The 22933-nt window shown below is 42.5% G+C and overlaps 1 protein-coding gene across 6 annotated transcripts in view; it reads left to right on the forward strand.

Annotated features, from left to right (window-relative positions):
• NPR3 (natriuretic peptide receptor 3) overlaps positions 1 to 20334 on the forward strand; it is a 147643-nt gene extending 127309 nt beyond the window's left edge. Inside the window, exons 6-8 of one of the 6 annotated variants that reach the window (XR_004538306.1) lie at positions 4394 to 4489; positions 5142 to 5266; positions 11172 to 11256. Coding sequence is in view for 3 of the 6 variants with exons in the window: in XM_033933255.1 (XP_033789146.1) it covers positions 4394 to 4526; positions 11169 to 11256; positions 19492 to 19603 (333 nt within the window). In the remaining 3 variants the exon portion in view is untranslated. Of the gene's footprint in view, positions 1 to 4393; positions 4527 to 5141; positions 5267 to 7477; positions 7541 to 11168; positions 11257 to 19491 lie in introns of those variants that run through there. The other 5 variants (XR_004538307.1, XR_004538308.1, XM_033933263.1 and 2 more) reach the window with 5 other exon arrangements.
• The last annotated feature ends 2599 nt before the right edge of the window (positions 20335 to 22933 follow it).

Below are 22933 nucleotides of genomic sequence, written 5' to 3' on the forward strand. Positions count from 1 at the left end.
CTTTGTATGCTACATCTAGGTGCCTAATGTGTGGTGCCTAGTTATAGTTTTGCCCCCAAAGAGAACAAGCATGCATTAATGCTTTCAAAGGAGGTGATAATTTAAATATACCGTGTTTCCCCGATGGTAAGACACTGTCTTATTTTTTTTGGAAGGCCAAAATATGCTCTAGGGCTTATTTTCGGGGGGATGCCTTATTTACCCTTTCATGTCCCCTCTGTATCTCTATCCTTATTCAGTAGGTCCTGCTTACCCTTTCTCTTCTTTGTGTCACTATCTCCATTTTCAGCTTTCCCCCCCTTTTCCTTTGTTACTGCACCCTGTAGCTAGAATCTTTCCACCCTCCCTCCACTCCGGCCCAGCCCAGTATGAAATATTTCCTTTTGTTTCCCTCCCCTCTCTCTTTCTCTCTCTCTTCTGCTCCCTCACCCACGAGTCCTGCATCTGGCCCTCTCCCTTCTACCTGCACCTGGCAACACCCCCCTGCTTCTCGGCTCTCTTCAGCAACTTGTCAGCAGCGGTGATCAAGACAAGCTACCGACATCGAGGCCTTCCCTCTACGAGTCCCGCCTTTGTGGAAAAAGGAAGTTGAAACAAGCGGGACTCGCAGAGGGTAGGCCCCGACGTCAGAAGCTTGTGTCGATCGCTGCTGCTGAGTTGCCGAAGAGAGCCGCGGAGCAGGGGATGGGGCCGGAAGCCATGCTGGGAGAGGGAGAGGGAGATAGGAAGGCTGTAGATCTCCGGAGCATGACACCGACCCCGGCCAGGATGATTTCTTTTTCAGGCGTGCAACTTACAAGTCCGGCGTCGCGGCGGGAAATAGCCATGCTGAGCAGTGAGCTCAGCACTACACAGATGAAAGCCTTGCTTGCTGATTGGTCCGGCGGCACGGCCGCCGGACCAATCAGCAAGCAAGGCTTTCATCTGTGTACGTGCTGAGCTCACTGCTCAGCATGGCTATTTCCCGCCGCGACGCCGGACTTGTAAGTTGCATGCCTGCGTGACACACTACCGGAGCCACGGCAAAGGTGGAAAAGAGCCGCATGCGGCTCTGGAGCCGCGGGTTGCCGACCCCTGCGGTAGACGGAGGGACCACACGGAGTCACCCACCATACCACCCGATTCGGGTAAGCGCAGGTATCGGTGGGTGGCTTATTTGCGGGGGGGGGTGCCTTATTTTACAATTTTTTCTAAAAAGGGGGGGCTGTCTTATTTGATGGCCCTGCCTTATCATCGGGGAAACACGGTAGTCATGTGGAAAAAATGAGGACCCCCCATGAAATATTCAGTTCTTTCTTAAGAAATGTTCACATATCATATTTAAGGAAATTTCAAGATGTGTGGGAGCCGTTAACAAAATATTGTAATGAATGGATGCCATTTTTTCCCTTAAATTTATAAGTTCAATATTCAGGGTGGGGGAGGGATAATTTTTAGTATATCATATAAAAATATTTGTTATGAAAGGGTGGGAAGGGAGGGAGTTAAGGTTATATGATTTGTATTATTGCTGAATATTAAGTGATATATTTAATGTTAAAATGTTTTAACTTACTGTCACACTTATTGTAAGTTTGAAAATGAATAAAGATTTTAAAAAAATAAATAAAAGAAATGTTCACATATCGATGCCAAATTTATTTTTTTTTAATCTCTGTAAAAGAAAGTAATGTAATTGCAGGTAAACAATGAAACTTTTCTTTGATTTACTCATGAATAAAAAATATCCACAAAAATGTGTATTCTAACTGAGGAATAAATTAGGATACCCCCACATATCCTCCCACTTAAAGTGGCTCAAATCACACACAGGGTATCACATCAGGTGCACATGATTAGAACATCGCTACTAAGCATTTTGAAGGAGGTTTCCCCTACTTAAACCTCAATCATTTAGTTTGGTGTGTTCATGACTGCAACGGTGAGATTGAATACCATGGTGAGATCAAAAGAGCTGTCTGAGGCCTTCAGAAAGAAGATTGTAGCAGCTTATAAGTCTGGTAAGGGATTTTAAAAGATCTCAAAAGAATTTGACATTAACCATTCCACAGTCCAGAAAATAGTGTACAAGTGGAAGATTTTTGAAACAACTACCAACATGCCCATGTTTGGCCGTCCAAGCAAGTTGACCCCCAGAGCAGACCTCAAGATGCTAAAAGAAGTCTCCAAAACCCCTAATATGTCATCACGGGACCTACAGCAGGCTCTTGCTACTGTTGAAGTGAAAGTGCATGCCTCTATAATCAGAAAGAGACTGCACAAATTTAACTTGCATGGGAGGTGTGCAAGGAGGAAACCTTTGCTCTCTAAGAGAAACATCAAGGCCAAACTGAAGTTTGCTAGAGAGAACGTAGACAAACACCAGGACTTCTGGAATGATGTTCTATGGTCAGATGAGTCTAAAATTGAATTACCATATTTTTCACTCCATAGGACACACCTGACCATAAGACACACCTTAGATTTAGAGGAGGAAAACAAGAAAAAAAAAACCATTGACCCAAATTCTCCCTGCCAGGCTCTGCACCCAACCCCACACTCCTTGCCAGGCTCTGCACCCTGTCCCCCTCCTTGCCAGGCTCTGTACCCTGATCCCCTCTCTGGTGATCTGCAGTGGTAGGCCAGGGGAGGCAGGCCTAGTGGCAGTCAGGCAGGCCTAGTGGCCTACTGGCAGGGAGGGAGTCCTAAATGGATGGCCTTCATCTGACTTCTGGACGGCCTGCAGAACACCTTTGTAAATCCTAAAGCTGATCGTGACAGAAAGCAGAACCAGGGCAATGTACGCAGACATGCTCACAATGCTGAACACAGTAAAGGAAAGGAACAAGAAGAGGCTTGCCCCAAACACTATACCCGTATTCTTTATGTCTTACCAATACAGCAGGTCAACAACTGCGGATCCGGATTGGCTCCTGCGATGAGGCAGGTCAGCCAGACAGGGCCGGCTTGGCAGGCTCCTCTGAGGTGCTACCGGGCACCGGGGTTTGATGCATGGCTCCGGACTCCAGTTGGGGATTTTTATGCTTGGAGGCTCAGGGCTTTTCTCAGGACTATCTCTGGGAGCTTCATGTTCGGCACCTTGGGTGCTGGCTGCGGGCTTATCTCAGGGAGTTTCTGAGCTCCCTCTGATCTCGAGAGCAGGGCTGGGAAGTGAAGGGCGGGTGGGAATGATTTCCAGCACCGCCAATTAAACCCAGCACCTCGCCGTCATCATCTTGCTCCCAGAAGCGCGGCTTGTTTTCCTTCTCCTCATTCTCATCCTCCATCAAAGCAGAGCAGCTCCTTGCACATTTTGTACTGCAGAGCCGCTGCAGCAGCTTGTCTTCCATCCGCCTGCCCAGTCTGTGAGCACGCTCCAAACGGACATGGCCAGCGGGCAACGGCAGCTCTGCCTGCAACCAAGTCTCTAACGTGGACAAGGGACGTGCATCAGATAGCGTTTCAGGGAGGCCAGTAAGACGAAGATTGTCCCTCCTGGGGGGGGTGGATGTTGTTATATTTGGTCCATAAGATGCACCCTTATTTCCACCCACTTTTTTGGGGGGAAAAGTGTGTCTTATGGAGCAAAAAATAGGGTATTTGGTAACCAGAAAAGAGGACATGTTTGGCATACAGCATTCCAGGAAAAGAACCTCATACCAACTGTGAAGCAAGAAGGTGGAAGTGTCATGGTTTGGGGATGCTTTGCTGCAGCAGGACCTAGCCAGCTCATCATCATAGAATCCACCATGAATTCTACCATGTATCAGAGGGTGCTTGGGGAACATGAGACCATCTGTAAGAAAATTAAAGCTGAAGCAGAACTGGACCCTGCAACATGACAATGACCCAAAACATACCAGTAAATCCACCAAGGACTGATTGAAAACTAAGAAATGGAGAGTCCTGGAATGGCCGAGTCGAAGCCCTGATCTTAATCCCATTGAGATGCTGTGGGGTGATTTGAAACGTGCAAGCAACCCCTCAAACATCTCACAGCTGAAAGAATTCTGCATTGAGGAGTGGGCCAAACTTTCCTCAGACCGATGTCAGAGACTGGTAGATGGCTACAAGAAGCATCTCACTGCTGTTATTTCAGCCAAAGGGAGTAACACTAGCAATTAGGGTGTAAGGTGTCCTAATTTATTCCTCAGTTAGAATACACATTTTTGTGGATATCTTTTGTTTCATGAGTAAATCAAGGAAAAATGTTGTTGTTTACTTGCAATTACACCACTTTCTTTTCCAGAGATAAATTTAAAAAAAAGATTTGACATCGATAAGTGAACATTTCTTAAGAAAGAATTGAATATTTCATAGGATGTCCTAATTTTGTTCACATGACTGTATTTACCCTAGTACAAACAAAATAAATAAATCAATAATAGCATTAGATGTTCTTCCTCTGTTTTAGGTTATTGGCGATTACTATGGCATACATGGCTATTTTGAAATTCGACCAAATGTGAAACTTCCTTGGGGACATGGACGATTAAAGCTGATTGAAAAGGTACCAGAGCAAGCAAACACACCTTCTTGTAAATCATGTAAGTTTATTAGCTATTAGTTTGGAAGCAAACATAACTGTCCTAATATTCCCCCCCCCCCCCCCCCCCAATTTTAAAGCTCTTACAAGTACAGTGCTCTCCCGGTCATTCGCGGTCGGTCATTCGCGGAGCCAGTCATTCGCGGTATTTTCTGACCGCGAATGACCCGGCAGGAGAAGGCAGCAGGAGAGAGCAGCTGGAGCACCGGCAAGTGAAGGAAATCACTCACGGTATGATCCGACGGCCTCTTCCTGCACTAAAGTCGAGCCTTACCTATCAGGGGCTGCGTGTCAAAGCAACTCCTGATTGGTGAGGCCCGACTTTAGTGCAGTCAGAACATACCACGAGTGATTTCCTTCACTCGCCGGCACTCCGGCTGCTCTCAGCTGCCCTTTCCTATCTCCCCCGCTGAAAACCATATTCACGGTTTTTCAAGATTTGCGGGAGTTCCTGGAACATAACCCCCGTGAATATCGGGGGAGTACTGTACATGCAAGTTAACAAAAGTTCTGATCATTTATTCTTTGCATCTCAACATGCTATTTTCAAAGTGGGAACGGTTGTTGGAAATTATAACATTGTGCTTCAACATCACCTTCCTTTTTCTCCAACTAGTCAAAGGCACTTTGTGCATTAGGACTAGTCTAATGGTTAGAGCAGCAAGTTGAGAACCATGGAAGGAAAACGGGAAGAAAAACCCTCTGCACACGTGAATCACACCAAGGAGTCCTTTTACTAAGGTGAGCTAACAAATTAGTGTACGTTAAGTGCCATGCATAGGTATACAGTGGGCTGCGTAGCATTTAGCGTGCACTAAATCCATTAGCACACCCTCAAAGGAGTGGAGGAAGGAAGAAGAAAGTGCAATCAGGAGATTTCATCAAAGCATCCTTTATTTATTTTTATTTTTAAGACAGTCTAAAAATACAAATTCTTGTGCAGAACAAAACCATGGATAATAAAATGGACAGAAACGCATCATTAGGAATTTGTAAGGAGGCAATGCATTGAGATCTGACCCAAGATTTTGCTGATTTGTGCCAAAAACTTTCCACATCTATTACTAAGGAGTGGAGGAGTGACCTAGTGATTAGAGCAGCTGCCTCAGCACCCTGAGGTTGTGAGTTCAATTCCCACTGCAGCTCCTTGTAACTCTGGCCAAGTCACTTAACATGGGTATAAAATAAGTACCTGTCTTAAATATGTAAACCACTTTGATTGTGTAAATCGCACAGAAAAAGCACTATGTAAGTCCCTTCCCTTATCCCTTTACCCTTTATACAACTTATACTTCCAATACAGTAGTGTGGTATAGTTTAGAATAGTGTTTTGCAAACTTGTGAACCGTGGCACACTAGTGTGCCTCCTGAGATTTGACGCAAGATGCTGGGAAGGAGGAGAAGCACCAGCTGACTGCCTACAGGATGTGCCTCTCGTGGTAGGAGGCATGTCCTGTAGGTAATCAGCCAGCACCTCTCCTTCTCTCTGTGCATGTGTGCATGTTCCATGCTGGCGCCCCCCACTGGCATCTCAGGGCCCATCTAGAGGGCCTTCGCGCATGTGCCATTGTCAACAGTGACATCATGCATGCACGTGGCATCATGGCATCGACATTGGTGCACTTCCAGATGCCTCAAGTCATGGCCACTATGTTTAATGTGTCACAGCTTGACAAAGTTTGTGGGACACTGGTTTAGGGGGTAAAGTATATCTGTGATTGAAAAAGTGGAACTTGGGGGGTGTTCATAGCTGATGATCTTATGGTGGCCATACAGATAGAAAAATAAAACATACTAATGATCCATCTAGCCCAGTTCCTGTCTCCAACACTAATCAATGCAGAAACCCAAATATGTAGTAGCAACATTCTATGCTATCGATCCAGGTCAAGCAGTGGCTTCCCCCTCATCTGTCTCAATAGCAAGCTATGGATTTTTCCTTCAGGAACTTGTCCAAACCTGTCTTAAACCCAGCTATGCTAACCTATGTAAACACATCCTCTGGAAATGGGTTCCAGAGCTTAACTATTCTTTGAGTAAAAAAATATTTCCATGTAATTTCATTGAGGGTTCCTTTTACGAAGCCACGTTAGCGGTTTAACGCGCGCTAATTTGCTGGTCATGCTAGCCACTACCGCCTCCTCTTGAGCAGGCAGTAGTTTTTCAGCTAGCGCAGGGGTTAGCGCGCGATAAAAAGGTGCGTGCGATAAAGCCGCTAACGTGGCTTCGTAAAAGGTGTCCTTAGTGCCCCTTCCTGATTTTTGTACTTTTTGAAAAGATGAAAAATCAATTTACTTTTACCCGTTCTACACCAGTGAGGATTTTGTAAACTGCAATCATATAATAATAATAATAATAATAATTTATTTCTTATATACCGCTATACCGTGAAGTTCAAAGCGATGTATCCCCACTCAGCCATCTCTTTTCTAAGCTGAAGAGCCCTAACTTCTTTAGTCTTTCCTCGTACGGGAGAAAGTCCACTCCATTTATCATTTTGGTTGCTCTTCTTTGAACCTTTTCAAAATCTGCTATATCCTTTTTGAGATACAGTGACCAGAACTGTGTGCACTCAGAGTGAGGCATTATAGCATTCTCAATCTTATGTATCATCCCTTTCCTAATAATTCCTAGCATCCTTTTTGCTTTTTTGCTGCAGCCACACACTGGGCAGAAGATTTCAGTGTACTTTCTGACACCCATATCTTTTTCATGGGTGCAGACTTCTAAGGTGGACTCTAGCGTAAGGTAACTATGATTTGGATTATTCTTACCGATGTGCATCACTTTGTATTTGTCCACATTAAATTTCATCTGCCATTTGGATGCTCAGTCTTCAAATTTCCTAAGGTCTTCATACAATTAATCACAGTCCTCATGTATGTTGACAGCTCTGAATAGTTTTGTGTCATCTGCAAATTTAATCACCTCACTCATTGTTCCAATTTCTAGATCATTTATAAGTATGTTAATTGGGAGGCCAAGATGGCGGCGATGTGAGGAGTCAGGAGAGACGCAGTGAGATCTCTCTGTGCCTGCTTTCCTCGATTTAAAACATACCTTGGTTCCAGATGCCTTACACGAAGAGGAAAGGGGTGGTCAGGATCATTTCCTTGCCAGCCCTGGCGTCCACTCTGGTTCAGCAGACCATGGATTGTTTCTTCTCGGCCCTCCCGGCAACTGTGCATTCCGGAGTGGAGAGCCTGGCGCTGGGCAGAGACGAGAGGGAGTCGTTTGCCCTTTTTGGCATGGAAATATCTTTGTCTCCTCCGGGTTCCCTCATATCTCCGTGTCCAGCGACCACCGAGACACAGAGGCAGGAGACACGCGATCCCGGAAGTGGAGATACGGGGTCTCCCAGCGAGGGCACGATGTCTATGGCAGGACAGTTGATGGAGGCAAGCAAGAGAGGGGAGTCCTTATCCTCTTTGACAGAGGTTTCCATGCATAGCATCTGGCTTCTTCTTCAGCGGATGGAGGGTAAAATGGAAAAATCAACAGAAGAGGTAACTAAAATAGCTGAAAAACTTTGACTCATTAACTGAAACAGTTGAAGCAATGAAATCAGATTTTATAGTCCAAACTAAGCAGATGCAGGATGAAATACAGCACTTGCAACAGTTTAAGATGGCTTTAATTAAAGATCGTTCCTCTATATATAAGAAATTGGAACAATTTGAAAACTTTAATAGACGTTTAAACCTCCATATCTTAAATTTTCCACAAATTCCGGGTGTGTTACCCCTTGATTTATTGAAAAGATATCTGATTGAAAATTTAAAAATTTCTTCAAACTGCATTCCTCCAATAAATAAAATCTACTATCTACCAAATAAGAAGATTCCCAGAAGAAAAGGAGGTGAAAACGGGAATGAAAGAGGGAAAAAGAAAAAAAATAAGATAGACTTTGCTAATGTGACTGCTCCTCTTGAACAAACAATAACAGCTGACACTGATAGAGCCAACCCTCTTAGTATCATTTGTATTTGAGCAAGATGTAAATATGATTATGAAATTGTTCTTTAAAAATTCACAAAAACTATTTGGGGATCAGAAAATATGGATTTATCCCAACGTCGCTAAGACCACCCAAGAACAGAAGAAAGAATTTCTATCTATGCACCATAAGACTATTAAATTAGGAGCAACTTTTCTTTTAGCATATCCCTGCAAATGTTTGGTTAGGTATTTAGGAGTTAAATATACATTTTTCTCTCCAAATCATCTGAAGAAATTCTTAGATGTTAAGAAGATCGTCGGAATGAGGGATAATGGAAGTAAAATAGTTGTTTAGATACATTAAGCCTATTTGTTTTAACTAAATTCCTCTTAATTTTCTCTCATAAATCATTGCTTGACCATCCCCCCAGTATAGTGGTCTAAGAAAAGGGATAAAAAAAGATATTTGGGTTATGTGAAAGGGAAATGTAGATAGATTTATGGATGCACTAATTAGTTACATAAACAAGTCATGTGTTTCTTAGTTTTCTAGGGGAAACCATAAACTCCTTACCCAAGGTTCGTTATCTTGCCAATTTATACTAAGAATAGAGACCAAGGCTATAAGAAGTATCTTTATTATAGAAATATAAAAATATAATTCACAAGCCAGCAGTAAATAATAACTAATTATTGTTCACAAATATCCAAATACGTAATGAAACTCAGTACATAATTATCACACCACACTTGCTTGATAAATGAGTAAAACTAATTCTTACACACTAAATAATTCCTTATAATAATAATTCCTGATTAGCAGGAACTTTAAAAATATAGCTTATCACCACAGGTACTTCACTTCCTTGTCCCGTACCACAATAGAATTCTATCTAACCCCAGCTGATAAGATAGATAAATTTCCTTATCTCACCATCCGATTAGGCCTTAGCACAGAATCAGATGAAAGGGAAGACGTCTTCTACTCAGCACTGAAGATATGAATTCTCCGATCAGGAACAAAGTCCAATAGACACGGGAACAGCTGTAAATTAGGTTGGCAGCAAAGGTTTCCTTTATGTGATGGAATCCAGATCTGGATAAAAGTCCAGTTTCTCTCTCTCAGGCAGAGAGTCACAAGAGGTAACTTTTCAGGTCTTAATTATTATAGAAGATGTGCAGAGAAACCTATGATAAGATGCAAGCTTCCTTACATCCTAACATAGACTAATCAATAATTAGGCACCTTCCATTTGGTTCTCGTCAGATGACCTCTCCGGACCAATCCAGAAACAGAACGAATGAATAGCCTTTCTGTATAGAGTCTTGCACAGGCTGTGTAACAGAGGCGCCTTCGTTAGATAAGAACAGCACAGGAGAAATGCCTCCCCCCAAGATTCACACAGGCTGAGCATGTAGGCATAGCTGGATATCCTTGACTAGAATGCAGTTCTGGTACATACCCAGAATGCATCAGGCATCATAAACAGCAAAGATGTTTTCTTCTTTCTCTTCTTGCATGGTTCAGGCTTTATGATGTCAGAGAGGCCTAACCTTCAGGTGTGAATAAGGAAACACCCCTACAGGAAGGTCCAATAGTCATCTACAGTCTAGACAATGATAGCTCACTAAGTTATTTAAAGCTTTTATTCACCTGCTTGTGAAGTGATTTTTAAAACACTTCTTTTTGTGAAGCATGTGTAGCCAATGTACTAACATTTGAACATGATCACAAAGGTGATTTTGCAAGGAAAATTGGTACATAGTATGCATTATTATATTTGCAATTTTTTTTGTATAGTATTTGCCAATATTCTACTCACATTGTTGTGTTTGTGAACCATTCCCAAAATTATGCAGCATTGCTTATAAGCCGACTAATCCTACAAATCAGCTCCTTTGCAATTCCATGTTTACCAAATTTTAGATTTAAAAATGTCATAAAAGCTAATATTTTTGCAAAATATATGTTGTTGTTATGCAAAAATGTCTACAAATTTGTGCAAGAAAAGGTTTTTCCATAAGAACATAACAATTGCCGTACTGGGACAGACCGAGGGTCCATCAAGCCCAGTATCTTGTTTCCAACAGTGGCCAACCCAGGTCCCAAGTAACTAGCTAGAGCCTAAGTAGTAAAACTGATTTTACGCTGCTTATCCTAGAAATAAGCAGTGGATTTTCCCAATTCCATCTTAGCAATGACTTATAGACTTTTGTTTTAGGAAATTATCCAAACCTTTTTAAAATCTTGCTAAGCTGCTTTCACCACATTCTCTAGCAACGAATTCCAGAGCTTAATTACACATTGAGTGAAGAAATATTTGCTCCAGTTTGTTTTAAATCTACTACTTAGTAGCTTCATCACATGCCCTCTAGTCCTAGTATTTTTGGACAGCATAAACATGTGATTCACATCTACCTGTTCCACTCCACTCGGTTTTCTTAAGAGACGTTGATGTGTTTGCACTTTTCTAGGCATTTTAAGTTATTTTTCATAAAAAGTGCACTTTAGGCTCTTTGAAAAAATTCTATGAAAAATGTTTGAGTAGAAAAAAACCCTTTTGACCATCACAAATTCTAGGGGATTATTTGTAGTAAAAGTGTATTCATATTTTATGTAAATCAAAAATCCCCAACCTTTTTCCTGTGTGGTGTCTAATGCAAAACATTTTACATCAAAGTAACCAGGTTCTCTTTTCTTAAGCAGGTGGTCTAGGAGAATCAGCAGTTACAGGAATTGTAGTGGGTGCTCTGCTAGGGGCAGGGCTTCTACTGGCCTTCTACTTCTTTAGGTTAGTAGAATTTACTTATATTGTGACTATATATTTGTTATGCATCCCTATCATAAAAGCAGTGGCATCAGGTGTTGGGGGGCGGTCTGCCCCGAGGGCAATAGCAGAAGGAAAGTTTCCGGGCTGCCAAAGGCAGCATGTTTATCTCACACATCTGGTACCCCAAAGAGTGAAAGAGCAGCTGCCAGAAAGAAAATCCTACGAGGGTGGGGCTGGAACCCCAGCCAGCTATGCAGGCCGCCCAGAAGGTCTCCGCGGGCCACCATTGGCTCATGGGCCTTGCAATGAAGACCACTGTGGTAGATGCGTGGAACAGTCTCCCGGTAGAGGTGGTGGAGACAAAGACTGTGTCTGAATTCAAGAAAGTGTGGGACAGGCACAGGGGATCTCTTGGGAAGAAGAGGAGATAGTGTATGCTGCAGATAAGCAGACTGGATGGGCCATTTGGCCTTTATCTGCCACCATGTTTCTAAGATGTAAGCGATTTACCTGAACTGGAAATGGTTTTCTAGAGTGATGATGTGGAGTAACTGAAAGAAATCTCAGTTAACTTAGAAGATGTACTAAACTGAATTGACAAGTTAAAGAATAATAAATCACCTGGACCAGATGTTATATATTCCAGGATACTGAAAGAACTAAAACATGAAATTGCTGATCTGCTGTTAGTGATCTGTAACATATTGCTAAAATTGTCTACAGTACCTGAAGATAGGAGAGTGGCTAATGTTATGCTGTTTTTAAAAAGAGTTCCAGGGGTGATCTGAGAAATTACAGACCACTAAGCCTGACTTCAGTGCCAGGCAAAAGAGTGGAAACTATTAGAAAAAATAAAATTATGGAACATGTACACAAATATGGCTTAATGGTACGGTGTGGGTTGAGCCAAGGGAGGTCTTGTCTAACAATTTGCTATCTTGGTGGGGGCATCGGCACCTCTCCTCCTCTCCATAACCCCTCCCCCCGCCCCATACCACTCCTCCCCCATCGTGCATGCATCTTCGATTTTCCAACCACCGTACCTCTTTCTCTTCGCCGGCATGAGCAGAAGCACCAACCTGCTTCTCATGCTGGCCTCGGTGCTCCCCTCTGACATTACTTCTGGGTCTCGCGACTAGGAGGTGACATCAGAGGGAGAGCTGACGCTGGCTGGCGCAGGCGGCGAGTTAGAGATGCCACTTGTGCCAGGGAGCTAAACCGGTATGGGGGAAGAGAAGAACTTAAGAATTGCCGCTGTTGGGTCAGACCAGTGGTCCATCGTGCCCAGCAGTCCGCTCCCGTGGTGGCCCTTGGTCAAAGACCAGCACCCTAGCTGAGACTAGCCCTAAGAGGAGTGCATGCGGCAGAAGAGGGTGAAGAAGAGGGTGAGGGGGGACGCCACTGTCCCTCACAGTGCTATTGCATAAAGGTAGAACTGATGAATAATTTCAACTTAATTCACATTATGGCAGCATTTAGTATCAGAATGCGAATGTAGCCAGCAACTTTTTTTCCCCTATAATATCCTCCTTCCTGTCAGCATGTGTGTCAGTTACTGCTTATGTACTGACAGGAAAGAGATAATCTAAATCATAAATGGTGGTTAGAGCTCACACATTCTTAAACAGGAGGAAAAAGCCTCAGGAGTCCCAGTGCACGGTCATCTTTGCATGCCTCATGCACCATTGAGGGACTAATTCTCATTCATTGGCAAAAAAAAACAACAAAAAAACCCTCATGGCAACACTAATTCTCATTTGGTACATAACGTTCACTTTGCAGGCTGAGTATATAAGTATGCAAAACAAGCAAGCACTTATAAGCAAGAGATAAGTGCTTGCTTATAAAGTGCTTATGCAATATGAAGATGATCTATGAGCTCATTTGATCTGTTTTTTAATAGAAAAATTGTAGGCATCCTGTAAGTACAGTTTAAGTAGTTCTAGGGGAAATAATGGGGTATTTCAGACAAAAATCCCTAGATTTAGTAGCATGCGCCAAGAGCTCAGTCTGATGGTGAATAATAAGCTGTCTTTAATGTGACACAGTCCTGCAATTTTCAAGGAAGACACTTGAGATTCCAAACTAGCCAGAAAACGCTCCATTTGTTCGGCTGTCATTGAAAAACTAAAAAAAAAAAAGATTTATGTAGTTGTTAAACAAAAACGTACTTATTTTCAACTTTAGAACATAAGAATAGCCTTACTGGGTCAGATCAATGGTCCATCAAGCATAGCAGCCCATTCTCACGGTGGCCAATCCAGGTCACTAGTACCTGGCAAAAACCCAAAGAATAGCAACATTCCATTCAAAATCCTAAAGAATAGCAAGATTCTGGAATCCCAAAGAGTAACAAAAGATTCCGGAATCCCAACGAGTAGCAACATTCCTTGCTACCGATCAGGGCAAGCGAGGCTTCTCCCATGTCTTAATAACAGACTATGGACTTTTCCTCCAGGAATTTGTCCAAACCTTTCTTAAAACCAACTACAAGTCTATTGTGTAATAAATGTTTCTTCTATACCAATAATGATACATTTTAGAAGATTTGTATGGTTTTAAATGGGTAAGTAGCTAAATTAACACATGTAAGTGCCCTGTGGCACTCCGACAAAATAACCCCTGTAACACAGATTGTGAACCCACCGGGACAGACAGGGAAAAATGCTTGAGTACCTGAATAAATTCATGTAAACCGTTCTGAGCTCCCCTGGGAGAACGGTATAGAAAATTGAATAAATAAATAAATAAAAATTCTCTCTGCATCTCTATCTGTCCTGTCCAGAATCCCTCCTCTGTGTCTCTTCAGCATCTGCCATCTTAGATGTCTTTTTACTAAGGTGCAATAACCAATTTAGCACACACTGATGATTAGCACATACTAAATGCTAAGACATCCATAGGAATATAATGGGCATCTTAGCTTTTAGTGCACCTTAATAAAAGAACCCCTTAGTGTCCCTATTTATTTCTTTTCTAGCATTTCCCTATATCTGTCTCTAATTTAAAAAAATAATCATCTTCCTAAGGTTGCCAATTCAATCGGAAAATCTGGACCCCCTAGACTCACCACCAGGCCCGCCCAGTTCTGCCCATCCCCTCCCTGTAACGCCCTAATCCCGCCCCCAGTTCTGCCCTTGCCCCGCCCCCACTGTCTGCTCTTGTCGGGCAGGAAGTCCACACATGCGAGGATGCCATGTGATGATGTGCCACACGATTTGAGGATGCTTTTCAAAACTGGGACATGCTTTTCAAAACCGGACCCCCAGACATGTCCTCAAAAGGAGGACATGTACTGGAGAAATCCAAACGTCTGGTAACCCTACTTCTTCCTCCACTCTTTCTTCTCTTTCTTCCACACCCCAGAGCCAGCATGTCTCCCTCTCTCTTTCCTACCTCCTCCCATGATCTGGTATAACTTCCTTTCTCCATCGGTGAGTCCAGCATCTCTCTTTCTCTGTTCCATCCCCCACCCTCCAACCCAGTTTCTGTCTCTTCCTTCTTCCAGTCTGCGTAAGACTGGCCCTGAGCAAGTACCTCAGCTCACAGCAGCAACAGCATGGGTAAAATAGTCAGGGGTGGGCCTTTTTGTCAGAGGCCAAATTATGAGTGAGCCCTTTTATCAGGGGCTATATTGTCGGGAGCATTTTTGTCAGGGCTATTTTGATTTGGTACCATGCCTTGCACATGCAATTGATGATTTTAGAAAACCTCTTCTATGTTGACGAGTCTTCGTTGGCTTCCAGTTCAGTTCAGAAGGATGTTTAAGATTTTATCATTAGTTTCTCAGTTGAAACCAGGAATAGAGCCAAACTGTCTGTCTGATTTGTTAGTCCCACATGTGTGAACCAGTAAGTAAAGACTGACATAAGGGGACTTTTTGAATTCTGTCATTTTCTTCTGTCTGAAATCCGTTGCTTAAGGCATGCCAGAAGGAGTCAAATTCTTTACATTTTTGGAAAGAAGTTAAAGCCTAGCTTTGCAGGAAAGCCTTTAAGGAGGTTAAGGATAAAATTGAAAGCAGCATAAGACTTTGTTGTATTAGTTTAGATGATTTAATTGAGTTTTATGTTGCAAATCACTTTCAGGACTTGCTAGAAGAGAAATATAAATCTATAAATAGATAAATGCATGTCTAAAGTCACAACAGAGGCCAGAAAATTATGCATGCATTTCCAGTTTACCGCAACAACACATGTATACTTAAAAAAAAATCAGCATTTGCACCCTCTCCAGCTAACTGGTCATTTGGAACCAATTGAGGGTGACACAGAGGCAGATTTGTCCCAGTCCCTGTGGTATCTAACTCCATTCCTGTCCTACCCCCGCAAGTTCTGTCCCTGACCCATCCCTGCAACACTTCTCAAGGCTTGTGCAGATGAAAACAGAGCTTGCAGGGATGGGATGGAGATACTGTAGATCCTAATGTGGATATCCTGAAAGATAATTTTTAAACATAGAAAATGACGGCAGAAAAGGGCCACAGCCCATCAAGTCTGCCCACTCAATTGACCCTCCCCCTTACTGTCCTCTTGGAGATCCCACTCTGATGACCCCTCCCCTTAACTCTACCCTCTTAGAGATCCAACATGTGCATCACATTTATTCTTAAAATCTGGCACGCTGCTGGCCTCGATCACCTATACTGGAAGCTCATTCCAATGATCAACCACTCTTTCGGTGAAGAAATACTTCCTGGTGTCACCATGAAATTTCCCGCCCCTGATTTTCAATGGATGCCCTCTTGTAGCCGAGGGTCCTTTAAGAAAGAAAAAGTCATCTTCCACCTCGATACGACCTGTGATATATCAATCATGTCTTCCCTCTCCTTACGTTCTTCAAGGGAGTATAGCTGCAATTTATTCAGCCTCTCCTCGTACGAAAGATCCTTGAGCCCCGAGACCATCCTGGTGGTCATTCGCTGAACCGACTCAACTCTCAGCACATCTTTACGGTAATGTGGTCTCTAGAATTGTACACAGTATTCCAGATGAGGTCTCACCATGGTTCTATACAAAGGCATAATGACCTCAGGCTTCCGACTAACAAAACTTCTGCAGATACAACCCAGCATTTGTTTAGCCTTAGATGAAGCCTTCTCCACTTGATTGGCAGTTTTCATGTCTTCACTGATGATCACTCCTAAATCCCGTTCTGCCGTAGTCTTAGCCAAGGTCTCTCCATTCAAGGAATAAGTTTTGCATGGATTTTTGTTGCCAAGGTGCATGACCTTACATTTTTTAGCGTTGAATCCCAGTTGCCAGGTCGAGGACCAATGCTCTAACAAAAGCAGGTCCTGCATCATACTGTTGGACAAATTGCTGTCACTTACTATGTTATATAGTTTGGCGTCATCGAAGAATAATGTTATTTTCCCTTGAAGCCCTTGAGTCAGGTCTCCTACGAATATGTTGAAAAGGATCGGGCCCAAGACCGAGCCCTGCGGCACTCCACTGGTCACCTCCGACGTTTTAGAGAGAGTACTGTTAACCACCACCTTCTGAAGTCTACCACTTAGCCAATCGCCGACCCATGAAGTTAGTGTTTCTCCTAATCCCATCGATTTCATCTTGCTCAATAACCTGCGGTGTGGGATGCTATCAAAAGCTTTACTGAAGTCCAAGTACACGACGTCCAGGGACTCTCCCAAATCCAGCTTTCTTGTTACCCAGTCAAAGAAGCTGATAAGATTAGATTGATGAATCCATGTTGGTGGGGATCACATAGCTTCTCCTTGTTCAGGATCGTGTCCAATTTGAGTTTGATTAGTGTTTCCATGAGTTTACTCACTATCGATGTGAGACTCAACCGGTCTGTAATTCGCAGCCTCTGCTCTGCAACCCTTTTTGTGCAGAGCACAAATACAAATAAAAGCCTGAATTAGTAATACACGTATGATTGTCCTGACGGATCCTACACGGTCCGTGTTTCGGCAAGACCGCCTTCCTCAGGGGTCCAGATGATGTAGGCTGATGAACAAAACAATGTATGTGTCTTTTGAGCATAAAACCTGAAAATGGCTTGAAACAAGCAGAGTGGCGCGTAAAATCGCAGTGAGAAACCACCACACTAAACTGAAACTTTATATTTTTGAATTATCTTCTGATCAAACACAATCAGATTCATGGAAGAAACTTCAGTTTGCACCGTTTTTCTGGACAGCCCCTAATGTCCTCTATACATATTCTACAAAAGGCATCACATTTAATAGAGCTTTTTCTGAAAAACACAGGAAAACGTCCTGACATAAATATCCCATTTCTCATCTAGACCCCCTATGTAAAACAGGGCTTTTGCCCCTCCCCTTTCTTTTTACAAAACTGCAAAGTGCCAGCTGGCACCCTGAATGCTCTGCACTGCTCCGACAGTCATAGAGTTCTTATAAGTGTCGGAGCAGCGCAGAGCATTCAGCGTGCCAGCCAGCACTAAAAACTTCTTGCACGGTTTTTGTAAAAGGGGGGGATTAGTTTGCATAGGGCTCTTTGACCTCACCCAGTACTAAGTCATCAATGGTCCACAAGATGATGTTTACTTTATTGTTATTTTAGCTATCATGTGGATTACAGTGATACCTTGGAATCCGAACACCCCAGTACTCGAATAACTTGGAATCCGAACAAAAAATGAACACCCTGCACGTGGTTCGCGTGTGTTTGTGCATACGTTTCCCCAGCGCTCGGGCCACCCATACGTCGTTCAGTTCATTGTCAGAAGCTGTAGTGAAAGCATCTCATGTGATTTTTGCCTTTGGGTAGAGGGAAATACTGTACTGTATTATTATAATTTGTTAATATTTTACCTTAAAATCCAGTGCATTTACTATTAAAATTTGAGTTAGTGGGACCCAGAAATGGATAAATCCAGTTTCTATTGTTTTAAATAGGAAAAATTGTCTTGAAACTCGAATGTGGTTCTGGAACGGATTAAGTTCGGATTCCAAGGTATCACTTGTATCGGCTCTTTTTTTTTTTTTTTTTTTTTAATCTGATGTGGCCAAGACCTACTATTTAGTATTTGGTTTCACCTTTACAAAGGAGTCAATATTTTATTACTCGCATTATTAAAAGTAAACCCCCCTTTTACTAAGCAGTGGTAGCGGTTTCTACCATGGCCCAGAGCGCTAAATGCTTCGATGCTGCTCTGACGTTCATAGAACACCTACGAGTGTCGGAGCAACATCAGAGCATTTAGTGCCCTGGGTCACGGTAGAAACCTCTACCTCAGCTTCGTAAAAGAGGACCAAAGCAATATGACATTCTCTGTAAGCTAGAAATTGTATTTTCCTAATTAAGTATAAAAGCATGTCATAAATTTTCCACACAGTCTGGCATAAGTCTATCAGGGCACCTAATTTTCCTTAGTCTTTTTGGGCATGTACCTCTCTCAAAGTCTGCTAAGCAAGTGTTGAAATAAAATCTCTAAGTCTTCCCATTTCTTAAATCTTGTCTTCCATACTGATCAACTCTTCTACATGTGATCTTTTCAGGAGAGAAAATTCTGGAATCTTCCTCTTTCCCTTGTCACTTTCTTTCCTAAAGTAGGCTCTCTTCAAAGCTCTCACAGTCCCTGTCTCTTATGGCTTTTCTTTCCTCTTGTCTTATTTTCACCATTCCGCTTGTCTTTCTTCCTGTGTATGTGCACTGCTTGACCAACATGGTTTGCCTTTCTCAATATCATTTTTTTTCTCACAATTTCTTCACTGTTGACTCTTTCTTCATTCTTTCTAATACTCCTTTCCCTTCATCAGATAATACAACATTTTTTAAAGATTTCCTATGACTTTTTTTCTGTTTAGTGATGAACGTTGGAGGAAGATTTTTTTTTTCCTTTATCATTTACAGTTTGTAGTATATTAATGAATGGGTTCCTATTTATGCTGTAAAACAGTATTCTGGCTCCATTTCCATGTTATAAAACAGAACTTTGGTTATGTTCCCATGCTGGGCCATTCATGCTTCCAAAAATGTAATTTTGCAAATTGTCGAAGAAATACGTGATTCAGTTATGCTTTAATGCTTTAAGAATGTATATTACATTTTACCAAGGCATCCCGGGTTAGGGTAAAAGGCCTCATCCAAACTACTTTAATCTTTGACTGGGGTTTCACATGTTGCCAGTTCTCATTTATCAACAGAAACTCAGACGTCCCCTAAAGGCATTCTTTTGTAAGCAGAGGAGTGGAGTTGCATTATTCTCTATCCCACTATGATTTCTTAAAACTGTGCTCTTTTTTTTTTTTTTTTTCCTTTCATGTAGGAAGAAATACAGAATAACTATTGAGAGAAGACATCAACAGGGAGACTGTAACGTCGGCAAACATCGGCAGTTACGCGAAGACTCGATTAGATCTAATTTTTCTACCGCATAGAGAAGATGAAAAATCACATTCTTCTCGAAAACTTTTAGCAACATGCTACCAAAGACCAGAGTGTGCGCCAGAAGAACTTGCCCTTTTAAGCAATAGAGTCTTTTTATTCTTAAATAACCTTTCAGAAGCTCAGGAATGATTTATTAAATCTCATTGTGCCACATGGCCTTTCATCTCACGGAAAAGGACGACAGAATTTGATCACGAAGGAGATTCCTTAAAAGGGTTTTTAAAGTTTAACGTTTTCAAAGACGTTCATCAAGGATACCTATTCTTCCTCCCCAGCCTGCCGATGCCTTCAAACATTTTTTTTAAACTGTTGATATCCACCTCTTTAAAATACTTAGTTTTTTCAGAAATTTTTTTTTTTTTTTAAATGTTGTCACTGTTATGCAAGATATTACACATTACAGCATATTATAACATAAATGTTAATATGTCGCTGATCAGGTGTCTGAAGCGACAATAACACATGCCACCATTATCTAATCCGTTGCTTATCAAACCTTTCTTTGGCTGTGACCACCAGAGGCTGACCTTTCTTCCCTGCTGCTGCATCCAGTCTCCCTACAGCATTGCAGCTGATGCTGCCATCATCCTTAGCCTTCCATGGAACTAGAGAATGACACAGGGACAAATTTTTCCCCGTCCTCGCAGGAACTCAATTTCCCCGTTCTGTCCCCGTGAGTTTTGTCGCTGTCTCTGTCCCATTTCTGCAAGCTCAGCCTTAACCACACAAGCCTCGAAAACTTATGATATTAAAGTGTTTGAGGCTTGTGCAGATGAGCTTGCAAGAATGGGGCAGGGACAGGAAAAGAGCTTGCGGGGGCAGGACGGGAAAATGAGTTCCCGTGGGGACGGGGAAAAATTTGTCCCCATGCCATTCTCTACATGGATCCTTTGCAAGCTGTACGTGAGGCACGAGCTGAGAAGGTGCTTATTTTTGGCCTACCTGAGTTGCAAGCCCAAACACAGGTTTTGTGATTCCATTTGGGGGTCACAAACCCCAGTTTAGAAGACCTTGCTTTAACCCTTCCTCCAATTCCTGATGAACCTGCTCTCTCCTGACATGAACCTTTGATCAAATTTTAATATCACTGTGACACTTCAGAAGGTGCCAGTAATTGATATTTTCAAATTTGTAAATATGATAAGATGGAAGTCTTTTATTGGTTTTGTATGAAGAATTGTGTAAATAATTTGTGCTAACCCTGTCGTGCTATACTGTTCAATTAATACTGAGGAGTTTATGAACAGGTAAAAGCCAGTACGAGTGAGCTCTCACTTTAATAAGGACCAGGAAAGAATTATTGTTAATACCAGTGAAAATAAGTGATGAAATTACATTCCTGGATGTAATCTTAGGTGAAACTGGAAAACATAAGTGGAATTTGTTTTTCAAGTTTGGGAGGAGGGTGGCAAATTAGTACTGGAATCCTAAAATATTTGACAGCTATTACTGAATTTGATTTGAGGTACAGTTAAGGAAACTTGTCATTCCCTAGTACCTTAATCAAGCTACACGTAAACACAAAAGTATAGAGAACATGCATATTAAGCCTTTTGAACAAAGTTAATTTTTCTGCTGTTAATTTAGCCTTGCCGATCCGCCAGATGTGTATTTTGATAGCGAAAGGCCACTGGTAACTGCAATGATGTGAAATTATTTTTTTTTTTTTAGGGTGGTAGCACATTAATCCTTCTAACAGTGGGACATTCGTAAAACGGGTCTTTCTTTTACATGGCTTTTTCTTTCCTCTAGAGACGTTTAAATAACTACAAGGCGTAAATGTGCACGAGTCGAGTCTCTTTCAATTGAAAGGAAGCTCTGGAATGAAAGGGCATAGGATGAAGTTAAGAGGCTCAGGAGAAAACTAAGGAAATATTTAGGCTCAGGAGTAAACTAAGGAAATGCTTTTTTTACAGAAAGGGTGGTAGTTGCGTTAAACAGTCTCCCGGAAGAAGTGATGGAGACTGTCTGAATTCAAGAAAGCCTGGGATAGCCACATGGGATCTCTTAGAGAGAGGAAAAAATAATGGTTACTGCGCATGGGCAGACTGGATGGGCCATTTGGCCTTTATCTGTCATCGTGTTACAATGTTTCTAGAAATATAGAAACATAGAAATAGACGGCAGATAAGGGCCACGGCCCATCTAGTCTGCCCACCCTAATGACCCTCCCCTACCTTTGCCTTGTGAATAGATCCCATGTGTCGATCCCATTTGGCCTTAAAGTCAGGCACGCTGCTGGCCTCAATCACCTGCAGTGGAAGACCATTCCAGCGATCAACCACCCTTTCAGTGAAAAATAATTTCCTGGTGTCACCTCGTAGTTTCCCGCCCCTGATATTCCACGGATGCCCTCTTGTTGCCGCAGGTCCCTTGAAAAAGAAGAGGTCTTCCTCTGCCTCGATGCGGCCCGTGAGATACTTGAACGTCTCGATCACGTCTCCCCTCTCTCTGTTCTCCTCGAGCGAGTATAGCTGTAGTTTGTCTATAACCATAAAGTTCTATAACATCACAATGCAGGTGTAAAGAACCTTAGCCAATAGGTAGAGGAGGAGATAGTGGATGTTGCAGATGGGCCATTTGCCCTTTATCTGCCATCGTGTTTCTATGTCTCTATCTAACTTCTCCTTTGAAGATTTATCTTGCATTTGAACTCACTGCTGTTGGGGGGGGGAACTTTGGCTGAAAGTAACCCCAAACAGATGTACAAGTGTGTATATGCTAATGAATTCCTTTTCTAATATTTTAGAGATGAAGAGTGAGAATCCACTCTGCTGAAATGCCAGATCATAACAAAATAAGCACTTCTGCTCTGTTTCCACATTGCTATTAATCTGTCAAGCAAGTTTAATTTGCAGGGAGGAAGAATAGAATTGCGTGTTGCCATGAGACTGGGCTGCAGGAGGAAAGGTCAGAATGGCACTGCATGTCTCATCTGCAGAAGCCAGGTTTTAAAACTGAAGCACACCACAGTTTGTGTACACTCTCAGAAAAGCAGACTATCATCTAAAAAATGTGAGAGATAGTCCTTGTATGTCCACCAGTCTGGTCTAACTTACTGTATAAACCAGGGTGTCGCAAACTTTTTAAACTGCGGCACAGTAATCTCGGGGCCGTGGCTGGAGGGCACCCGGAAATGTGCAGACGTTGAAGTGGTGATGTCATGTGCAATGTCATCACATCGACATCCACGGCCCTGAGCCTCCTATTACCATCATTGGGGGAAGGAGGGGCTGCAGAAGGAGAGGTGAGAAGAGACAGAGTCACCGGTGAGGAGGAGCGGCACAGGTGCCGGCTGATTGACTACAGGATGTGCCTTT

The sequence above is a fragment of the Geotrypetes seraphini genome, chromosome 1 (genome assembly GCF_902459505.1).
Source record: "Geotrypetes seraphini chromosome 1, aGeoSer1.1, whole genome shotgun sequence".
Taxonomy (NCBI): Eukaryota; Metazoa; Chordata; class Amphibia; order Gymnophiona; family Dermophiidae; genus Geotrypetes; species Geotrypetes seraphini.